Source organism: Nerophis ophidion, linkage group LG15 (genome assembly GCF_033978795.1).
Source record: "Nerophis ophidion isolate RoL-2023_Sa linkage group LG15, RoL_Noph_v1.0, whole genome shotgun sequence".
Classification (NCBI taxonomy): Eukaryota; Metazoa; Chordata; class Actinopteri; order Syngnathiformes; family Syngnathidae; genus Nerophis; species Nerophis ophidion.
This window is the reverse complement of record NC_084625.1, coordinates 35,903,271-35,926,962: the sequence shown is the minus strand read 5'-3', so window position 1 is coordinate 35,926,962 and position 23,692 is coordinate 35,903,271. Positions and strand designations below refer to the sequence as shown.

The 23,692-nt window shown below is 40.1% G+C and overlaps 1 protein-coding gene across 1 annotated transcript in view; it reads right to left on the bottom strand.

Annotated features, from left to right (window-relative positions):
- slc22a17 (solute carrier family 22 member 17) overlaps positions 1 to 15,417 on the bottom strand; it is a 30,100-nt gene extending 14,683 nt beyond the window's left edge. The window contains exons 1-3 of the mRNA XM_061922094.1: positions 14,990 to 15,417; positions 12,970 to 13,453; positions 2,556 to 2,659 (exon numbers count right to left, since the gene is read on the bottom strand). Coding sequence (XP_061778078.1) covers positions 2,556 to 2,659; positions 12,970 to 13,413 — 548 coding nt within the window. The 5' untranslated portion in view covers positions 13,414 to 13,453; positions 14,990 to 15,417. The remainder of the gene's footprint in view (positions 1 to 2,555; positions 2,660 to 12,969; positions 13,454 to 14,989) is intronic.
- Between the last annotated feature and the right edge of the window lie 8,275 nt (positions 15,418 to 23,692).

Sequence of the window (23,692 nt, the reverse complement as noted above, 5' to 3'; positions counted from 1 at the left end):
TGGTCATGAGCTTTGGGTCATGACCGAAAGGATAAGATCACAGGTACAAGCGGCCGAAATGAGTTTCCTCCGCCGTGTGGCGGGGCTCTCCCTTAGAGATAGGGTGAGAAGCTCTGCCATCCGGGAGGAACTCAAAGTAAAGCCGCTGCTCCTTCACATCGAGAGGAGCCAGATGAGGTGGTTCGGGCATCTGGTCAGGATGCCACCCGAACGCCTCCCTAGGGAGGTGTTTAGGGCACGTCCAACCGGTAGGAGGCCACGGGGAAGACCCAGGACACGTTGGGAAGACTATGTCTCCCGGCTGGCCTGGGAACGCCTCGGGATCCCCCGGGAAGAGCTAGACGAAGTGGCTGGGGAAAGGGAAGTCTGGGTTTCCCTGCTTAGGCTGTTGCCCCCGCGACCCGACCTCGGATAAGCGGAAGACGATGGATGGATGGACAGTGTACCAAAGCAGTAGTGTTTTGCTGAAGGAAGACCACATTTCCAATGAGGACTAGAGCGTATAGCGTCAAAATAACACGATAATACCTCAATGATCTTTACACAGTAGGAACCTCGATATTTTATTTAAACTTTATATTTGTTTTTTCTTTATACAATACTTATGAGTTGTTTGCGTGGCTGGTCGTGTCAGGAAGGAATTGCAAACTACCAAGCTAGTGGCTATTTATTGCTACCATGCAAATTTCTAACATTAGCATTATCATTTTGATTTGAGCATCAAAAGTTACTTCCAAGTCCAGCAGGAGCCGAGCCAAGGCAGCATCAATCAGAAATCCGTCCTCATCTTTGACATCACCCCAGCGAGTGAAAGCCATGGAAATGTTGATCCAATTATCTGGAGAGCTTCCCTTTTTCTTATTTTTGTCTCCTCGGGCAAAACTGTTTGTTTCTTTGGTTGTTTTACAGCTTCTGCCAAGATAGCAGTAATTGCACGTCTTCTTCTCATTCAAGCGTTCACATTGACTTCCGTCTTTTGAAAAAAAATGGGCAATGGGGGAGTGACGTATGCTTTAAAGCAAATCAGGCACTGGCACTCAGTGACAGACCCCCTCAGGCCATGACAGAGGTGTCATTCAAATAGTTGTAAATCGATGTATCATCCCAAAAGTTATTAAAATATTTTATGAAAGTTTGAAAGTTACTTAGTATTGCTTTAAAATTGTTGTAGTTATTTTATCTATTTTTTGAGGGTTGGGGCTGAGACAATTAATCATGACTATTAAGAGCAGGGGTGTCCAAACTTGTTCCACCGAGGGAGGTAAACTGAAAGACAAGGAGCAAGGGCCATTTTTTTTTTATTTTTTTTTTTCCTAAAAACATACTAAAAACAGACATTGTATACATTTAAAGACATTTCTTTGCATCAGCTTTATGTTATTATTCATGAATATCAAAATTTCAGCTTTTTCTCATTACATTGTTTCTTTTTGCAAATTTTTTTCCTTACATTTTACTGTTGTTTTTTGTCTGATTCTGTTTTAATTGGACAGGTGAAACTTTGGACACCCCTTATCTAGAGGAAGTTATTGTCTGTGGGTGAACCTGCAGAAGGATCATTACCATTGCCAAAAGGGAGAAGTGAGGGAACAAACAAATCTAAGCTACACCTCCGGCATGTGCGCCGTGTCCAATTTCTGGCGAGTCCCACCACGGTCGACCACGGACATATAAAATAGTCGCCTCACCAATCATTTTGCGGCAGTCGTTTAGCAGGACTTCAGCAGCAAACAAAGTTGTAAACAAAGTGGTGGGCCAGCAAATTATCATGGCTACAGTGCAGCTAACAGAGTGAGATCTGAGTACGTAAAGGGTCTAGATCTTGCCATTAGAAGAAGATACGAGCAAAAAATCCAGCTATGCAATTGAATGTATCCCTATATGTTATCAAAAAAGGTTTGTTGAGTGATCTCAAGGATTATCTGTTGGACGCGTTCCCAGACATGTCAAACTATCTGGTGATCCAGATGACATTCTGCACAACAAAACAGATGATAACTTGGAAAAGCAACTTATTTCTACAGCTTATTTGTGTGTGGCTAGCTCAAGGACATTGGTGTCAAGACAAATAGATCATGCATCGTTTTTGCTCGGGTAAGGTTTCATTTCATGATTTTAGTCATGTTTGTTGCCTTGTTGCACGCACAGCCTACTTTATCTAAATATAACTACAGATCTCAACGTTGCATTGCTGCTGAAAGCTTCATTTATGATTGCTGCTTTTGGTAAAAGCTTAACTCTCTTAGGTTTGCATCTTGGAACACCCTCCTAACACACCAAGATTGATGTTGATGATTGACGATTCAACTCCTCCGAGTTGAATCTTCAAATAGTTAACTATTCTAAGACACTCCCGATTTTTTGTGAGTATTCAGACAGCTTTTCAAAAGAGCGACAAGCAACAAATTTTGTATCTTTTCTTGTCTTCTTGGACACTTTTGGAGACTCATATGGCACATATTGCTCTTCCAGAGCAGCTCTTTCCAACGCGCAGCGAGTTCTCCAGCAAATTCATTCAAAGTGCCTACATCTTTATAAAACATGATATTTGTCACCTGTCAGCAGTAAAGCCCAAGCCAAGACATCCGGTCAGTACCCCCAGGATGAAGCACACCTCCTCCACGGGGACCAGCCAGTAGCGAGCACACACAAGATCCCACTACACACAGAGAGAGGACTGAAGGTCATTCTCAGCATCAATATTAACAGTGCTATTTTCTGAGTGTGTGTGTGTGTCTTCCCTTTGTATTTAGATTACTTGTATTGTTTCTATTACAAAACCCAAAACCAGTGAAGTAGGCACGTTGTGTAATTCGTAAATAAAAACAGTAAACAATGATTTGCGAATCCTTTTCAACATATATTCAATTGAATAGACTGCAAGACAAGATGAGAATTATTTTTTTTTTTTGCAAATAATCATTATCTTAGAATATTATGGCAGCAACACATTGCAAACAAGTTAGCACAGGGGCATTTTTACCACTGTGTTAAATGGCCTTTCAACATTCAGTAAACGTTTGGGAACTGAGAAGACCAATTTTTTAAGCTTTTCATGTGGAATTCTTTCCCATTCTTGCTTGATGTTCAGCTTAAGATGTTCAACAGTCCGGGGGCACCGTTGTGGTGTTTTAGCCTTCATATTGCACCACACATAATGGGAGACAGGTCTGGCCACTCTAGTACCCTGAAATAAGATGTAGCGACAAACTGTAGTTACTGACAGTGGTTTTCTTAAGTGTTCCTGAGCCCTTGTGGTGATATCCTTTACATACTGAGTGTCGCTTTTTAGATGCAGTACCGCCTGAGGGATCGAAGGTCCGTAATATCATCACTTATGTGCAGTGATTTCTCCAGATTCTCTGAACCTTTTGATGATATTACGGACCGTAGATGTTGAAGTCTCTAAATTCCTTGCAATATATCATTGAGAAATATTGTTCTTAAACTGTTCGACAATTTGCTCACGCATTGGTTGACAAAGTGGTGAGCCTTGCCCCATCCTTGTTTGTGAATGACTGAGCATTTCATGGAAGCTGCTCTTATATCCAATCATGGCACCCACAAGTTCCCAATTAGCCTGTTCACCTGTGGGATGTTGCACATAATTGTTTGATGAGCACTCCTCAATTTTTCCAGGCTTTTTTGTCACTTGTGCCAGTTTTTTTGAAACATGTTGCAGGCATCAAATTCCAAATGAGCTAATATTTGCACAAAAAAAAAGTTTTCCAGTTCACACGTAAAGTATCTTGTCTTTTCAGTCTATTCAATTGAATTTAGGTTGAAAAGGATTTGCAAATCATTGCATTCTGTGTTATTTACGATTTACACAACGTGCCAACTTCACTAGTTTTGGGTTTTGTAGTTGAAGCAGTAATTTCATAAGATACATAACATAAAAGTTTGCCTATGTTAAAATGATTTAACTGAGAACATTAAAATTAGTTCTATCGCACAAAAAGTCATCCTCTGCATTTGCTATTTATTTTTTGTACCAACAAAACATCTCCTCTGAGATGCAACTTGTGTTTACAATGTTTTTTCATGAACAGCTGAGCCGCTAACTTTGCTGACCGCTGAGAGAGAGAGAGAGAGAGAGAGAGAGAGCACAGAGCCTCCTGACACACGCACACAAAATCGTTGCCTAATTGAAATGGAGCGCAGAAACATGAAACTTTGTCACAAACTATCTGTCATCCTCTGCACACTGGTGTCTGCAAAGGCAAAAGCAGCATAGCAGGCGGCACAGGGGCATTTTTACCACTGTGTTAAATGGCCTTTCAACATTCAGTAAACGTTTGGGAACTGAGAAGACCAATTTTTTAAGCTTTTCATGTGGAATTCTTTCCCATTCTTGCTTGATGTTCAGCTTAAGATGTTCAACAGTCCGGGGGCACCGTTGTGGTGTTTTAGCCTTCATATTGCACCACACATAATGGGAGACAGGTCTGGCCACTCTAGTACCCTGAAATAAGATGTAGCGACAAACTGTAGTTACTGACAGTGGTTTTCTTAAGTGTTCCTGAGCCCTTGTGGTGATATCCTTTACATACTGAGTGTCGCTTTTTAGATGCAGTACCGCCTGAGGGATCGAAGGTCCGTAATATCATCACTTATGTGCAGTGATTTCTCCAGATTCTCTGAACCTTTTGATGATATTACGGACCGTAGATGGTGAAGTCTCTAAATTCCTTGCAATATATCATTGAGAAATATTGTTCTTAAACTGTTCGACAATTTGCTCACGCATTGGTTGACAAAGTGGTGAGCCTTGCCCCATCCTTGTTTGTGAATGACTGAGCATTTCATGGAAGCTGCTCTTATATCCAATCATGGCACCCACAAGTTCCCAATTAGCCTGTTCACCTGTGGGATGTTGCACATAATTGTTTGATGAGCACTCCTCAATTTTTCCAGGCTTTTTTGTCACTTGTGCCAGTTTTTTTGAAACATGTTGCAGGCATCAAATTCCAAATGAGCTAATATTTGCACAAAAAAAAAGTTGTCCAGTTCACACGTAAAGTATCTTGTCTTTTCAGTCTATTCAATTGAATTGAGGTTGAAAAGGATTTGCAAATCATTGCATTCTGTGTTATTTACGATTTACACAACGTGCCAACTTCACTGGTTTTGGGTTTTGTAGTTGAAGCAGTAATTTCATAAGATACATAACATAAAAGTTTGCCTATGTTAAAATGATTTAACTGAGAACATTAAAATTAGTTCTATCGCACAAAAAGTCATCCTCTGCATTTGCTATTTATTTTTTGTACCAACAAAACATCTCCTCTGAGATGCAACTTGTGTTTACAATGTTTTTTCATGAACAGCTGAGCCGCTAACTTTGCTGACCGCTGAGAGAGAGAGAGAGAGAGAGAGAGAGAGAGAGAGAGAGAGCACAGAGCCTCCTGACACACGCACACAAAATCGTTGCCTAATTGAAATGGAGCGCAGAAACATGAAACTTTGTCACAAACTATCTGTCATCCTCTGCACACTGGTGTCTGCAAAGGCAAAAGCAGCATAGCAGGCGGTGGTGTTCATATGGGTGGAGACAGGTTGGAAAATGCACACAAACACGTTTCAAGACTCACCAGACTGGTTTTGTGAATGAGGGTCAGGCAATGTCCGCTCTTAAAGGGGCCAGTGGACAGCTCTTAAGGGGCTTAAAGGGGTACTGCACTTTTTTTAGAATGTTTATCGTTCACAATCTTTATGAGAGACAAGAACACACATGTCTTTTTTTTAGGATTTTAAAGATGATTAAAAAAAACGTGTGAATGTGAGTGTCAATGTTGTCTGTCTATCTGTGTTGGCCCTGTGATGAGGTTGGTGACTTGTCCAGGGTGTATACCCTGCCTTCCGCCCGAATGCAGCTGAGATAGGCTCTAGCAGCCCCCGCGACCCCGAAAGGGAAAAGCGGTAGGAAACGGGTGGCTTGCAAGATGCGGCTAATGGAAGTCACCGTTGTAACCTTCAAAGCCCTCTAAAACAACTTCAAAACCCTCCATCAACATTTTATATACACTCTGCAAATATGTATATAATGTAATCTGACAATATGTAATACCATATTTCCTTAAATTGCCGCCGAGCATATAGTATGCGCCTGCCTTGAATTACTGCCGGGTCAAACTCGCTTCGCAAAATAATTAGCGCATGCTTAGTATTACCGCCGGGTCAAATTCGTGACGTCACGAGTGACACTTCCTCTGTCATCATTTTCAAAATGGAGGAGGCTGATTTCAATAATTTGAAATCGAAAAAAAAAGGAAAAAGATTTAGAGCTATTCAGTAGGATTTAAGGTCCAAGCTATTGAATACCGGTATGCTAAAAAGAACAGTAAGCAGCTATGTTTTATTAATATACCTGTGGAGCCGACGGTCTGACAGACAGGCAGCGTGCCCTGCCCAAGATGGCGGCGAGCGAGCGGAGAGGAGGAGCGGAAGAGCGAACTGGACTGAGGTTTTATTGAAAAATAAACAAAGTCAAACTGCTCAAGCCATGTCCTCCCGTGGTGGTCCTGGGAACCCGCAAGACGACGGCTTGAGACCGTCACAATACCGTAGCTGCGTCTGTTAAATATGAGTCATTAAATGACTCCCGCCTCCTGGTGGTAGAGGGCGCAAGTGATCCTTCTTGCGACTATTCGGCTGCAGAAGAAGTGAAATGAGTGACGGGATTGTGCTGGGGCGGATATGACCAGGGATGGGAATGAAGATTTACAAAATCAGGTGAAAATGTTTTAATCCTAAAACACCGTTTAGCGGAAGGCCCCCCCAGAAAAATTTTGAAATCTATGTTAGCTTAGGATGCATTTCCTGCTATTTTAGGTCAAAATCTGTTGTTAATCTTCAGCTTCAGTTTGATAGATATATTGAGCCATGCCCAGTTCCACTTGTTTCTCACGCCCTTATCGATATCTTTCGCTAATGAAGCATTCCTATCTTGAATAAGCTTAACCATGTCTGAAACTGTTTTGTCAATTAAGAAACGTGTTAATTGAGAGCTACTGTGTTTTCTTTCCACATTAGTTGCCGATAAACACAAACAATATTAACAGAATACGAGTTCAGAAACACTCACAATAATTGAGGATCAACGACTAGATATTGTCAGCAAACGACGCATGCAGACGCCTATAACGGGCAATGTCATTGGTTGATGTTGTCAGCTGATAGTAGAGCTAGCCAATCTGGTGCCTTCACACAATGGCATTATATTTTTCGTGGGAATTCTCTGCCTTGTACTGATAACTAGGTCAATGCAAAGACAAAAACCACGAGTACCTAACCCCCCCCTATAATTTTCTCCCAGGATTTAAACGATTCACAGAAATGACCCTGGCGGTAGGGGTGTAATGGTTCACAAAAATTTCGGTTCGGTACGTACCTCGGTTTAGAGGTCACGGTTCGGTTCATTTTCGGTATAGTAAGAAAACAAGAAAATATACATTTTTGGGTTATTCATTTACCAAATTTGTAAACAATGGCTCGATCCTTTTAACATTGGGAACACTATAATAATTCTGCCCACGTTAATCCACATTAAACTGCCTCAAGTTGTTGCTTAGATGAAATAAAATGACACAACTTTTCTTCTTCATATAAAAAGTGCAACATTAAACAGTTTCAAGTCAACTCATCATGCTTAAATTATTACAGCATTTGGGAAGCCTGTAGTTGATTTTTATTATGTAAATGTTATATTTTTATCAACGTGTGATAGCAGGGACCCTGCCATTCAAAACCAGGCTGCTACATTACTAATGATTAATGTAACTATAGCTGAAAAAATAGTACAGTAGCAATAGAAGAGACTATTCATACCTAAACACCATGGAGTTAATGTAAGTTTAATGATTCACTTACATTATTATATCCACTATCAGAGACAGAAACTCTTCATTTGATATAATGTCCTTTTTTGCTGCTTCAACACACCTCAATCAACACTGTCCATAACACACACACACACACACACACACCGCAAAATGAGCTAATGTTACGCTAAACGCTAACTAGCCTTCACCTCAAACAGGACTGCGAGTGAGCTGAGCTGCAGTTTGTTTCTAGAAGATCAAGGGGCTCATAGTGATGTTTGGAAAGTAGTTGACTTGGAAGTGTTTAGTGTAATTTGGAGAGTCCGCTGCTCACCTGCTAAACGCCTATCTGCTCGACGCTGAAGCGCTGATGAGATGCGCTCTGAATGCGCACTGCTGATTGGCTGTTACATCGCTACTGAGGTACCAATTAGATGGTTGTGTGGGAGGGACTATGCTGGGTGCTGTGTACAGACAGACACAGAGGCAGAATGGAGCGGAGCAGCTTGTTAAGACTTAAGCATAGGCGGCTACTTCATATGTTATTGTGGAACTCGGTCAGTACTCCTCCGCACCGAACCGGAACCCCCGTACCGAAACAGTTCAATACAAATACACATACCATTACACCCCTACCTGGCGGCGCCAAAATCAGCGGAAAATCCGCGGATTCGCGGAAAATTCCCATCTCTGTATGACGCGGCGGGTGCACGACGGACCTTTGCTGGCTATGTAAACAACTGGGCTAAAATAAAGCATGTTCCAGTCCTAAATACGCAGTGTATTATTTATACAACAACATTCATGTTGGCAGTGGTGGGATAAAGAGATCACCCACGGAGCAGAACGGGAGGGGGAGTTATCCGAGGATAATTCTGTCGTCGCCCGCACCCAAGCTAACTGATAGCAGCGGTCTGATAGCAGTTTTCTAAACTGGACTTTCAATCATGGCAGGAGGTAATAAGGGAAGATCTCCATCGAGACAGCGAGACTTTTAAAACTGAAGAAAGATAAGGAATACTTCTATAAACAAGTTATCAATGCTTTTGATCAGAAGGAGCTGGCATGGATTTCATTTATGAGTAAAGGTAAGACCATTTTTCATTTATTTTTTATTTAGCCTTTATTTAACCAGGTAAAATCCCATTGAGATCAAATATCTCTTTTCCAAGGGACACCTGGCCAAAAGGGCAGCAGCATGGTTACATTAAAAACAGTAAACAACACAAAACATCACATTTACAACATTAAAACTTGCTCATATGACACATGTGCATACAGACAAGGTAGACTGCAATCCTTTCACAGAAGCTTTAAAATTATTTAATGTAACAAGGGTTTTAAGTTGAATATTCGATTGTAGGTTATTCCAAGCTTTCGGTGCTGAAAATAATAACCATAATAACGTTTTTTTTATTAAATGGGCTTGTCATGATGGTATCCTTACATCACACTAAAGTTTTTACTGCATGCCTTTGGTAAGTGTCGGAGTGAGAAGAGGTTTTAAAATAATTAGCGCATGCTTACTTTTACTGCATGCAGTAAGCGCAGGAGTGAGGAGGGGTTTTAAATTAATTAGCGCCCCGGCAATTCAAGGAAATACGGTATGTACAATATTTACGCTGATCACACTGAAAATCTGGAACTTCAAGGCAAGCTATGCCAAATTAATGGATTACTTACCCAAGTCAACTGGACCAAATGGACTATCCATCTAGTAAGTCACTATACTATTGATCATGATACATGCAGCACATCACCGTATACCACAGTGCATACGCTAGCTGTGTACAAACAAAACATGAAATGTGGGCTAATACCTTACTGTAATCATGGTTTTTGTCAGTACAAATTGTTGTTCTTTCCCAGTGTTGTGCATTGCAAAATCAAACATGTTGTGTGTTAGTTAGCTTAGATGGCTAATACCGTACGCCGATGTGTTGGTATGCTAGAAAAATAGTTCCTCAGTGTTGGGTCTAACAATAACAATGTTTGCAGGTTATGGAATCAAGTATTGTTGACGGTTTTTTAATGCATTTTTAAAGTGATTTAGAATGATTTAGAGAATGGATTGCTCCCATTAACTGTATTGCCAGCCACCAAGAATGAGACAAATGTTATGTTAGAATACGTAAAAAAACAAAACTTTTGTCTTTGTGTCTCTCATAAGGATTGTAAGCGATAGGCAAAAATTCCAAAAAGAAGTGCAGTTCTCCTTTAAAACCTGCTTGAGTTATCTTTCTAACTCATGTTAAATTTTAAATTGCACAAGCTTGATTTTGCTTTTTACACTTTTCCTTCTTTCAATTTATCCGCCACTATTGGGAATATGCCAAAAACACCCATCTGCATTAGACAATTTTTGTGAAGAAGTACGTTATTGCCATTGTTGATTACTGCTGATCCCAATCGCCAATCCCCTCTGGCTGACACTGTATTTTTTTAGTCACTCAGCTGACAAGCGGCTAGTAGCTAATTATGTGTTTCTATACACAGTTTAGAGTGGTTTCCCTAAACTAATAATAATCACCTCTATTAAGGAAAATAAACTTAATTTTTATTATCTTAAGTATCATTATCCAGTGATAAGGAGGACCTTATTACTTGAGGACAAGCCAAGAGCAAACCAGGAGCAGGCATGCTAATAGCTAAGCTAACCATTAGCAAGCTTTAAACAACATCAGGAAATAAGTTAGGAAAGTTTAAAAAGTGTAGATAAAACCATGTTACAGCAGAAAGTAAGCAGTTCTTAACATGAATTTAACAAGTAAATGAGTTAGAGACAGGATAAGATAACAAAAACTGTTGGTTTGTCAGTGTTGTCACAAATATTACACAACATGTAAGAAGAGGGCGGATCAATAATTGGATTGATCGATACCAACCAAGGTAGTATCAGATCAGATCAGTGTATGATCAATACTACAGTAAGTAGGTTGTTATTTATATTTTCTCATATTTTTTTTATATTTTTGTTCAAGTTTACAAACCCAGTAAAAAAATAATTGTGGCACCAGAGGACTTTGAGGGTAAAAAACAAAGGATTAAAAGAGTAATGTTAAAATTTTGTTTAGTTATTGTCTACTATTGACTTTGTTTTGATCAAATGTATGTATGTTATAAAAAAATTAAGTAAATAGTTATATATTGTGTTGATATTGTTAAACTGCCAAAAGCATTGAAGAATTTATAGATAACACGTGTGATCGGTACCGGTATTGGTATCTGCTGAGCTCACTTATGGTTGATCGCAATCGGCAGTATAAAACCCTGATCGGAACATCCCAAGTTGCTTCACATTCTCTATTTTTTTCTTTTCAACTGGAAAATTGTAAGATATATGAAGGACAAGCCAAGAGCAAGTGAACAAATGTGTAGAAGTAAAAGTGATGGTCTGACTGAACTATCAGTAGCAGACATGGACAAAAATTAAATAAACTCTGTTTCTTCCTACTCCTGTTCAGACATGTTGAATTGTGCAAATCTAAATTTGTAAAACAAAAAGTATATGAAACTTAATGAAACAATTGAGTTCTACACTTCTGGAGAGACTCACTACAAGATTTTGGCCAGGGTGTCATAATCCGCTGCCCAGGTCATGGCTTGATTTATGTTTTGTGGCTTTTTTCCTATGTTTGTCAGTTTCCGTGCTCTACCCTCTGCCCTTTCGTTTACTTTTGGTTTCCATCCATCCATTTTCTACCGCGTGTCCTTTTTGAGGTCGTGGGGGGTGCTGGAGCCTTTCTCAGCTGCATTCAGGCGAGTCGCCATGGACACTAATTCTCCACACCTGCCCTTGTTTAGTAATTAGTGTTCCCACCAAGTCTTTTGGTTAATTACTCCCCTATACATTTTTCAGTCACCAGGCACAAGTCACTAGGTCAATGCTCGCTCTTCGCGACATTTACGTTGGTTCTTGTTTTCACCACGCTAGTGTATTTTTCCTGTTCGCCCCTGGCGATATTTTGACTCCACATTTGACTATTGTTTGAGTTTTTGTATTTATTGTCCTGCCGCTTTTCTGCTTGTCCTTCTGCTTCCAAGAGAACACAAACATCGGAGCAATGCATCGAGAACGTAACACAGCCGAGGTCCTAACCGCTTCCCGTTGAGCAAAGCAATGCAATACTGCAATGCAGCCCTTTTAGGAATCTGAAGCGCAAATTGTCAGGTGCCCGTAAAAACCCAGACATTTTCCCACATTTTTGCCACGTTAGCATCGACCCAAACGGCAGTTTTCTCCTTTTTGAAGGCGGTATCAGAGCAGTAACAGAGGCAGGAAGAGAACGTTGAAAAGGCGGGAACAACGTGGAACATTTGACTCTTTGTTGCATTAAAGCTATTGTCACTGTCTAACAAGCATTTTAAATAGGGACTATTGTCACTGTCTAACAAGCATTTTAAATAGGGATGTCCCAACCAACATTGTTGGCCTCCGATCTGGATCCCATTCCGATCCGAAACTTTTACAATAATTAGAGCAAGTAACTAACACACTAAAACAACTAACACATTTATAAAGCGTACCTTATTACATTTCGAATTTGCAAGTCTATCCATCCATTTTCTACCGCTTGTCCCTTTTGGAGTCGCGGGGGGTGCTGCAGCCTATCTCAGGCCGGGTACACCCTGTACAAGTCACCACTTAATCACAGGGCTAACCCAAATAGACCGACAAAATTCACACTCACATTCACTCACTAGGGCCAATTTTTAGTGTTGCCAATCAACCTATCCGCAGGTGCATGTTTTTGGCGGTGGAAGGAAGCCGGAGTACCCGTTGGGAACCCACGCAGTCACAGGGAGAACATGCAAACTCGACACAGAAGGATCCTTAGGACTCAGGACTACTCAGATCCGTCATATTGTGAGGCACATGCACTAACCCCTGTTACCCCGTGCTGCCCCGAATTTGCAAGTATTGTTGTAAATCAGACGAAGATGTACAAACGTTTGTAGTATTGAGTGCAGCTGTGCGCCCTCCCCCCTGTCTCCATAACATGGAGACAGATGGAAGCAGAGAAAGGGATGTTGGTGTTTAACCTCAGTGAGTGATGAAATATTGATGTGTAGGTCACACATCCAATATCTTGATTAGATTACCACAATAAAATGACCACAGTAAGAGAGCAATCTGAATCTTTACCTCCGTCACAATGTTGTTCCTCAGCCCTTCTGTGATGTTGTAATCCCAGCCAGCCTGGCAGTCCACAACATCTAACTGGCTCCCGTTGACGTACTCTTTACATTGGGACAGACCCCCGCCATCACCAGGCCAGTGCAGGGAGGTGTTCATCACCTCGGGGGACGGTGCCGAATCCGGCAGGCGGCAGTGGTGCGGAGAGGAGAGCGTGATGAGAGGGTCAGAAGACAGCAGAAAAGCCAAGAAGAGATTGGGCAGGATGGACAGAGCAATCAGGACCCTCTGTTTCTTCCTGCCCAGAGCCAGAACCATTACCTCCCCCGTGGGAGGCAGCGAGGGCGGGGCTGGTAGGGAAGAGGAGGACGGCACTGGAGAGGGAGGGAGAGACGGAGGAGGAGCAGGGCATGGGGAGGGGGACACCAGAGGGGGTGAGTCTGGCGATGTCATGATGGTGGTGGACAGTAGTGAGGTAGTAGTGCTCTAGAATCTATGGAGGAAAAAAATATTGCAGAGTGTTGATATAAATATCAGCATATGACTCAATTGAATATAATTAATGGGCTTCATTATTTAGAATAGCCATTAAAAAACATTTCAATTATTCCTGTAAATAACCCTGTCAGGTGTTTATTTTTTGTTGTGCCCAAATTTAAGCCAGTATTTTTTCCTCAGAAAAAAGTCTGAAAAGACATGTTATCTCATATTTGAAATGTTGAGCTGGGTAATGGAGATTGATACTGGTTCAACCACACAATATTCTCAATCAAATGTAGAGCTTTTCATCCTGTTTATACACGTTTTTAATTCACAGATATTGAAAACATGATTTTAGAATGTACTCTGAGTTGTCCTTTATGTATTCTTGTTATTACTCTGTTTATGTTTCATTGTCATTGCAAATAAATACAACATTTTTATTCAAAGCACAGAAGGGACCTACAAGAAGTATACAAAATCAATAAATACTAAGAAAATAAAATATATTACATTCAAACTTCACATCCAAACTACACACATGCATGCAGGGAAAAAGTGCATATGCAATATGCAGCAATCATAAAATAAGGCCATTTCGATATTTTGAATTAATCAATTTAAAATGTAATCAGCATTTTTTATGTTTAGGTCAAATAACTTTAGAAATATTGAATTGTGATATTGAGACTGACAGATTCCCTGTCTCCAAATTAATACTCTCACATTTTAAAATTGCACATTTCCTTTCGTATTTGTATTTGTATTTGTTCACTCAATATCAAATTAAAAAAAAACATACCAATATTGTGCAATCCAACAACAGGGCTATTATCAGAAACACTTCTTATGATTTACCAATACGTTTATTATTGCTGTATTAGATGAGATAGCAACTTGTCCAGGGTGTACGACGCCTTCTGCCCATGTGCAGCTGAGATAGGCTCCAGCACCCACGCAACCCCGAAAGAGACATCCATCCATCCATGCATTCTCTAACGCTTATTCCCTTTGGGGTCGCGGGGGGTGCTGGTGCCTATCTCAGCTACAATCGGGCAGAAGGCGGCGTACACCCTGGACAAGTCGCCACACATCGCAGGGCTAACACAGATAGACCGACAACATTCACACACAAGGGCCAATTTAGTGTTGCCAATCAACCTATCACCAAGCGCATGTCTTTGACAAGAGAAAGAGACAAGCAGTAGAAAATAGATGGATGGATAAATTGTGCAGCAGGCAAGGTGAAAGTAAAAGTGAAAAAGCAGTTCGGACACACTAAAGTCCATATAAAGAGATATATGCATGTTAATAATGACGTTTGGATGTCTTTTGGCTGAAGCCAGTGTGTTTCCCTGCACAAGTCTTGAAAAGAGGAATTCCACTGGGTTACATAAGAGCTTTTTTACACGAAGGGGGTGAAAACGTGGACGTAATGAAAGTAGCAGGAAGCAGAATATGTAAATAAAAATAATAATAATAATATTTTTTTATAAATGCAGTTTCACCCATTAGCCATAAACACACACTGTCAGCACTTCGTTCTTACCTCCTATGCTCCTATTTATGTGCTGCGTTGTCTCTCCCAAACATTGCGGAGAAGCTCCTCGGAGTTTTGCGTCGTAGACCGACAGGAAACGCCATTACTGTGTTGTAAAAACAACAGTATCAGGATGTTATACTTGTGTAGTAGCTAGCTAACATTGGCAGCAGCTGTAATGGTGATGATGATGAAGAACCTCGACGGGCTGGACTCTCCTTCTTACTGTTTTATTATTATTATTTTAATTATTCCAAGATTCGGTGCCGACTTAAAATACGACAACAGAGCCGAAATGTGAGCGAGAGGCGTGAGATACAAAAAAAGTGTCGTCATCCAGCCGGTGGGGGACAAAGAGCGTCTCGGAAACTGCAGAGCTGTGTTTAGTGAGCCTCCGCCGGCGGCGACAACACTTCGACTAATGTCGGCTATACTCGGCCACGATGCCGATGACGTGCCTTGTCTCGCTGCTGCCAAAGATCGTCTACTATAATTTGAGTTAAACAAATAGTGCTTTACAGTTTGGAGTGATTTAAACTAAAGAAGTGTTCTTTTTTTATTAATTTAAATCTAATCTAAGATTATTTGAAAAATGTGAATGATTTTTCAGCACCTAATCAATAGTTTTGTAATATATTTAAACAATTGCAGTCACCTCTAATTCATTATTGTTAATTGGTTAATTAATCCTTAATTACAAATCAAATATTTTGATAGCTGCACCGTAAAAAAAACTCCTTTCTACCGATATTATAATAATTTATGAAGCTGAGCCAATCAGTGGCCACGACACTGAACCGCGTGCTCTGATTGGTTTGGTCTCCTTCAGTGGCCAATACTTCTGTAGAATTCATATTTTTAGTTCATTTCACCATTCTTATGCTTGAAAATGTCTGATTTAGGACCAAAAAATTATAGAATATGCTTAAAAAATGTTTTGATCAATTTAAAACATTTGAAGCACGATGTGGCGAGGGACGATTGTATACCCACCTATTATATATTATATATTTTATATATTATATTTTTGCATGTTTATCATTATTTTGGACAGCCATCCATCCATCCATTTTCTACTGCTTGTCCCTTTTTGTGTCGCCTTAGGCCCAAGTGTGTGAATAGATAGACGGACAACATTCCCACTCACATTCACGCAGTAGGGCCAATTCAGTGTTGCCAATCAACCGTTGATTGGCAACACTGAATTGGCCCTAGTGTGTGAATGTGAGTGAGACTGTTGTCTGTCTATGTGTGTTGTCCAGGGTGTATACCGCCTTCAGCCTGAATGCAGCTGAGATAGGCTCCAGCACCCCCTGCCACCCCGAAAGGGACAAAGCGGTATAAATGGATGGATGGAATCAACCTATCCTCAGGTGCATGTAGGTGGGAGGAAGCCGGGGTACCCGGAGGTAACCCACGCAGTCATGGGGAGAACATGCAAACCCAGAACATTTTGTATTTTTATATTGTGAGCACATGCACTAACTAACTACTGACCTGTTCCACCGTACTGCCCTATTTTGGACATGTTAAAAACAAAACTAAATAAATAGATTAGATTAGATTAAATTAGATTAGATTAGATTAGATTAGATTAGATTAGATTAGATTAGATTAGATTAGATTAGATTAGATTGTACTTTATTTATTCCGTCAGGAGAGTTCCTTCAGGAAAATTAAAATTTTCAGCACAATCCCATTTAAGATCAGACAAACATTACAGGGAGACAGAACATCTCATGAACATATATATATATATATATATAGATATATATATATATATATATATGTGTGTGTGTGTGTATAACCATAAATGCTGCTGCCCACTGCTCCCCTCACTTCCCAGGCGGTTATCAAGGGGATGGGTCAATTGCAGAGGACAAATTTCACCACACCTAGTGTGTGTGACGATCATTGTTACTTTTATACGTGTGTGTGTGTGTGTGTATATGTGTTAATATATTCTGTATATATATATTTGTATTTTTTTTTTCCACAAAAAATGCACAAACATTTGGGACAAGTCAGGGGATATTTGGATAATGTGGACAAATCAGCACAATCGTCGCACAAATGTCGCACAAATGTTTGGGACAAATTTTGAGAGATTTGGACTGGGTGGGGTCCTGCATATGAATAATAAAATGTAATTGTGGGAGGCGTCGTAAGTATAATATAATGTTAATAACAGCCATACATCCATTTCCTACCGCTTGTACCTTTTGAGGTTGCGGGGGTGCTGGAGCCCATCTCAGCTGGATTCGGGCAGAAAGTGGAGTACACCCTGGACAAGTCGCCACCTCATCGCAGGGCCAACACAGATAGACATTCACACTCACATTTACACACTAAGGCCAATTTAATGTTGCCAATCAACTTATACCCAGGTGCATGTCTTTGGAGGTGGGAGGGAGCCGGAGTACCCGGAGGGAACCTACGCAGTCACGCAGGTAGGAGCCCGGGGATCGAAACATATTGTGAGTCACATCCACTATCATTAAAACCATCCATCCACCCATCCATCCAACCATTCATCTTCTTCCGCTTATCCGAGGTTGGGTCGCGGGGGCAGCAGCGCAAGCAGAGAAGCCCATGGGCGACTTTACTCTCCCCAGCCACTTCATCCAGCTTCTCCCGGGCGTTCCCAGGCCAGCCGGGAGACATAGTCTTCCCAACGTGTCCTGGGTCTACCTCGTGGCCTCCTACCGGTTGGACGTGCCCTAAACACCTCCCTAGGGAGGTGTTCGGGTGGCATCCTGACCAGATGCCCGAACCACCTCATCTGGCTCCTCTCGATATGGAGGAGCAGCGGCTTTACTTTGAGCTCCTCCCGGATGGCAGAGCTTCTCACCCTATCTCTAAAGGAAAGCCCCGCCACCCGGCGGAAGAAGCTCATTTCGGCCACTTGTACCCGTGATCTTGTCCTTTCGGTCATAACCCAAAATTCATGACCACAGGTGAGGATGGGAATGTAGATCGACCGGTAAATTGAGAGTTTTGCCTTTCGGCTCAGATCTTTCTTCACCACAACGGATTGATACAGCGTTCTCATTACTAAAGACGCCGCACCGATCAGCCTGTCAATCTCACGATCCACTCTACCCTCACTCATGAACAAGACTCCTAGGTACTTGAACTCCTCCACTTGGGGCAGGCTCTCCTCCCTAACCCCGAGATGGCACTCCACCCTTTTCCGGGCGAGAACCATGAACTCGGATTTGAAGCTCCTGATTATATATATATATATATATATATATATATATATATATATATATATATATATATTGTGTTTGTTGTTGATAGCACAAACCAGCACAAAGGTAGCACACATATCGAGCATAGCAGATCTAAGACAAGTTTGGAGAGATTTTGATGAGCTGTGGGGTCAGAACGACATCACAAGTCAGAAAATGTATTTTAGAAAAACTTAAAAACTCTAGGCACAAATAAAGAAAATTCACGGCACGGACCAGCACAAATGGCAGTGTTATTTTAATATTTGCCATGACAAGGGTGGCCAGCTTCAAAAAAGCTTTACCTACAATTATTTGCCACACGGGGGTGCCAATTGGCTGTATATTCACTCTCCTGCAGATTAAAATATAGTGAGAATTGTTACGTTTTTATATTATATAACTCCATATACAGAACAATAGTACATGTTTTTTAAAATAAATTAATTGAGACTCGTAACCAATAAAACCAAATGATAAAACCACACAGTTATTGTATGTGTCACGATCGACCCTCGCCAAAGTAGAACCCCAACGTAGAAAGAAGGAATAAAAATATTTACAAAAAGCGCACTCAAAAACGGTTGAGAGAGAAACTAATGTCGCACACAAAAAGGTGTGGAGAGGAACAAGTGAACACTCCACAGCATTGCCAGGAAAGAGCCACAGCAAAGAGGAGCGTGACTGCAGCCACAGCAGGGAAAATGAACATGACTGGAAGGGTGAAGCGTCACGAATTAACTGGTGCCAAGTGAATCGGCTGGAGAGCTTTAGTGGTCAGGTAGGAAATGGATATCAGGTGTGCGCAAAAGTGGCTCTGCCCCGTACCCCGAAAACCAGGCACTGCAACAAAAAGCAGAAAGCAACAGCATGACAGTGTGCATCAATAATTAATGGAAACACATTCTTTAGATCAGGTGGTACGCAGGCTCCATCTTGTGGTACGCCAAATAATCATTTGATTAAAGTGCAGTGTTTTATTTTCTTATAATCAAATACAGTGTTACTGTTCAAACTGTGTGAAATGTACAGAGGCCAAAACAAATAAATATTCTTGTTGAATAAAACCTCTGACTATACGGTATTAAAGGCTTACTATGCTACTGTATTTTAATGTTGCTTATTATGGAACTTGTTGGAGAACCCTAAAAACATAATGATGTGACAACAGTGGCGAGCCTAACAGTAACAGTGCAATTGTGCAAAAATAATGTTTGCACATATAGTTTGTGTGTTTGATGACAACTCTTCTGTCGGGGAAAACGTGAGTATGCTTGTAGAGCCGCTAGGTGGTTGCAGTGGGGTTCATATGGTCTGCTGGTTGTTGGGTAATTTGGTGGGTATGAGAAGAAATACACTCTTTCCTCACTCTGTGGAGATGTTACACTCTGAGGACCACATATTGCCCCACATGACACTGCAGGGACATTTCGTCAGACACGCTCGGGTCACACACAAGAAGTCAATGTTTGGTGCTCAATATGTGTTTGCCACTATAGTTAAATAGATCCATAAAAAAGATAAGACATTACACACCTCCATAGTATGTCAAGGGCATCCAAATTTTGCGGCCCTCTGCATATTCTGAAAATTGTAATGAATTGTTAACACAAGATGTGAATGGTTTGTTCAAACAAATTGACAAATCCTCATGAGAACCAGCTTACACTGCAGTAGACATTTATTTTTTGAACAAAAAGGCTCTTTTTGACCCAATAAACAAAAAGACAAATGTCCGCTGCAGTGGAGTCTGGATATACTGACCTACAGTACATTGGTTTTAGCGTCTTCAATGCACAAAATGCACCCCCGCTGTTCACCCAGACAAATACGACGCACCCCACCGGTCATCCTCCAGTCATCGTTGATATTGTATATATTCATTTGTCCAAAAGAGCTTATGTAAATTAATAGGGGTGCCTTGATACAACTGTTTCACTTCCGATACGATGCCGAATAGAGTATTGGCCCATACCTATATTGATCATACTTTTATTATCATATATTATTATTTTGTTGTGTAGAAAATCAGAAAAGGCTCAAACAGAGAAGTCGAGTCAAGTCAAGTTTTTTTGTCGTTTAGCCGTTAATTACAACAAAATGAGAACGTGTTTCTCTGGAGATATAAATACATGCAATATAAGATTGAAAACACACACACACACACACACACACACACACACAACCTTCTCCTCCAACGTTTCAGTCTCTCTTCATGCTTGCTTTATAAGCAGCAATTCATTCTCCATATATTCAGCTTCAAAAAGAAAAGGCTGTTACCACATCTGCCATGATAACAACCCATTCGTTTTTGTTACCGGAAGTCGGAACACACATTTGCTGCGGGAAATCTAAAGTGTGCTGCTATGAAAATGGAAAAAAATACACTGGGGAAAGAAGTTCCTGCAATGCTTAAAATGCCCAAATATGGTCAATATTGAACATATTAAATATTTTTATGAATGTGTTTGTTACTATATACATACTTGCATATAATATATAATAATGGTGACTCCCATTAGCCACATTTTGCAAGCGTTTTGTATAATTTTTAGAATCCCAAAAATACAAATGTGTGTTCTCTTAGGGAACATTCCAAAAAAAAGTGCAGTTTGACATTGATTGGCTCCGTGTGAGCCGCATCATTGTGTAACGATTTGGCATTCACAGTGTATGTGTGGTGTTGGAGTTGTGCGTCTTTTCGTGTAGCTATAGATGCATCAGTGGCTGAGTCTAATGAGTGTGTGTGTGTCGGCACAAGTTCTCACATGTGCCAAAAGAGGCTGCTGTTAATATGACAAATGACAGATAATAGTTTTTGCCGTGGTTGTGGGTCAGAAAATGACCAGATTTGCCAGGTAATAGTTTTTCGTTCATGTTTTTTGATCCGGTTATGGTCGACAATAAACAGCTTTGCTCAATAAAGTGATGGATGGCCCCCTCAAGAGTTACTATTCGAGTCAGAATCAAATCTCGAATCCACACAATTTTCTCGATTTTAACCTATTATCGCAACATATCATTTGGTATAAAATGATAATAAGCTCTAAGCTCCTCTTGGCTGCTGATGTATGATGTACACGAGTAGTGAGTAAGTGCGGAAAAGCCCCCCCCCCCCCAATTTTTTTTTTTTTTTAACTACATTTCTGAAAATTAGGTATCAATTATGAATCAGGATAAGTAAGAGTCACAATACGCATGTGGGAAGTTGTTTTTTAGCACCCCTACTTATTAGGTATATCTAGCCGGTGTGCTACAGTGTGCTTAGCTGTAGTGTAGCTGCTACCTCCTAGTAGCCTATAGCGTACCATGTTTACCTTTTCTAAATGACTTTACTCAAATACAAGAAAAGACCAACCTCGTGTGCTTAACTGACCTAATACAATACTTGTTTTTCGCTGCAACTTTTTCACAACAGAGGGACACACTCAAATTTTAACAAATAATTAGTAGTCTTACTTTTTGATTTTAGTTGTATATTTAATATCTATATATAACATTCTTATTTTACAACCTTTACAAATGATTTGAAGGGACTCATAAATAATTGACATAAAAATAAATATATATACAATTATGTTGCGCTAAAATAAAACAACTAAACTACTAAAAATATGTTTCTTCACTAAACTGTCAATAAAATTCAAGCCTGTCAGTACACAAAATAATAAACATAATCTAATGATTGTCTTGGACCAAGATATTTATAGAAAAAATAAGATGTCTGTCTGGCTTCCCCTACCCCCTCCTGTGTGTCTCCTATCTCTGTGTCCCTTCACGACCATCACAGCCACAGGAAGGCCCTGGCAGCCCCAAAAACACTGATAGCATCTCTACGCTCCTCATCTCCATCCTCCGCTGTGTCGAAATCTTACCCATCTCACAAAGGGAAACCGCTAGTGAACAACGGTCCACGACATGACGTCCGTTTCTGTGGCTAGACGACTTTTGGTAAATGATGGATGCTATGTTCCCTGATGTAACGTTTAATATGTCATGATTGGTTGCGCCACACATATAATTATCTATGACCAAGAAATATGCTTGTATCAAATCTGCAAAAACTATTTGTTTTACATTTATATTCTTTGAACAAAAAACAAAAAAAGGTTAAAAAAAATAATTCAAATAAAACAATAAAATTATAAAAACAACAGATACATCAATATAACACTGTGTAATTATTTACACTAAGACAGACCACTTATGGTTGTATTGAATCTTCCCACAGACCACAGCTACTTGGGCAACTTAGTTGGCCAACAGTTATCTTACGATCAGCTTTTGTCAATCACAGAAGTACCAAGTGAGTGATTTAGCCCAGTGTCCTTATAGAAAATCTGGAAAGTAAACAACATTTCAATCTTTTTCTTCTATTTCAAAATTATTTTTGTATTTTTCGTAATATCCTAATAATTAACACTGCTTTACTTGGTCAAATTGACTGCTATAGAAAAGAAAACAATACAATTAGTGGTGGCTTCACACTTCTACATCGTACTGTAATCGATATTATTGTATAGTTGAAAGTGTCAAAATATGTAGTAGTAGTATGTAAAGTAGTATTATATTGTATAAAGTAGTATTATATAAAATATAGAAAATATTACAATATTAGAACACATTAGAAAATATGAAAACATATTTGATATAGATGTATAGAGAGTCATATGGGAAATAATATAATATTGGAAATACTAGAACATATTGATGAAAATAATATTGCAAAAAAAATACAATGTTATAGATATTTAACACAAGAAAATGTGTGATACAGATGAATATAGAAAATATTGGAAAATAATAAATATTGGGGCTTCACGGTGGCAGAGGGGTTAGTGCGTCTGCCTCACAATACGAAGGTCCTGCAGTCCTGGGTTCAAATCCAGGCTCGGGATCTTTCTGTGTGGAGTTTGCATGTTCTCCCCGTGAATGCGTGGGTTCCCTCCGGGTACTCCGGCTTCCTCCCACTTCCAAAGACATGCACTTGGGGATAGGTTGATTGGCAACACTAAATTGGCCCTAGTGTGTGAATGTGAGCGTGAATGTTGTCTGTCTATCTGTGTTGGCCCTGCGATGAGGTGGCGACTTGTCCAGGGTGTACCCCGCCTTCCGCCCGATTGTAGCTGAGATAGGCGCCAGCGCCCCCCGCGACCCCAAAAAGGGAATAAGCGGTAGAAAATGGATGGATGGAATAAATATTGGAACATTTGAAAAACACATTTAAATATGAAAAATATATTAAGAGTAATACAAAAAATAGAAGGATGAGAATGACAAAATTACATATATAGAGTAATATAAAAACATCTTAGAAATATTGGGAAATACAGTAAAATAATACGACTGATATTCAATATATTAGACATGGATTATAAAATATTATTAAATTATAATAAAAAAATATTTGAAAAATGAAACATTTGTAATTTTAAGAGTGAGAATGATAGTGAGTGAACGTATTAAATTATCAAAAATA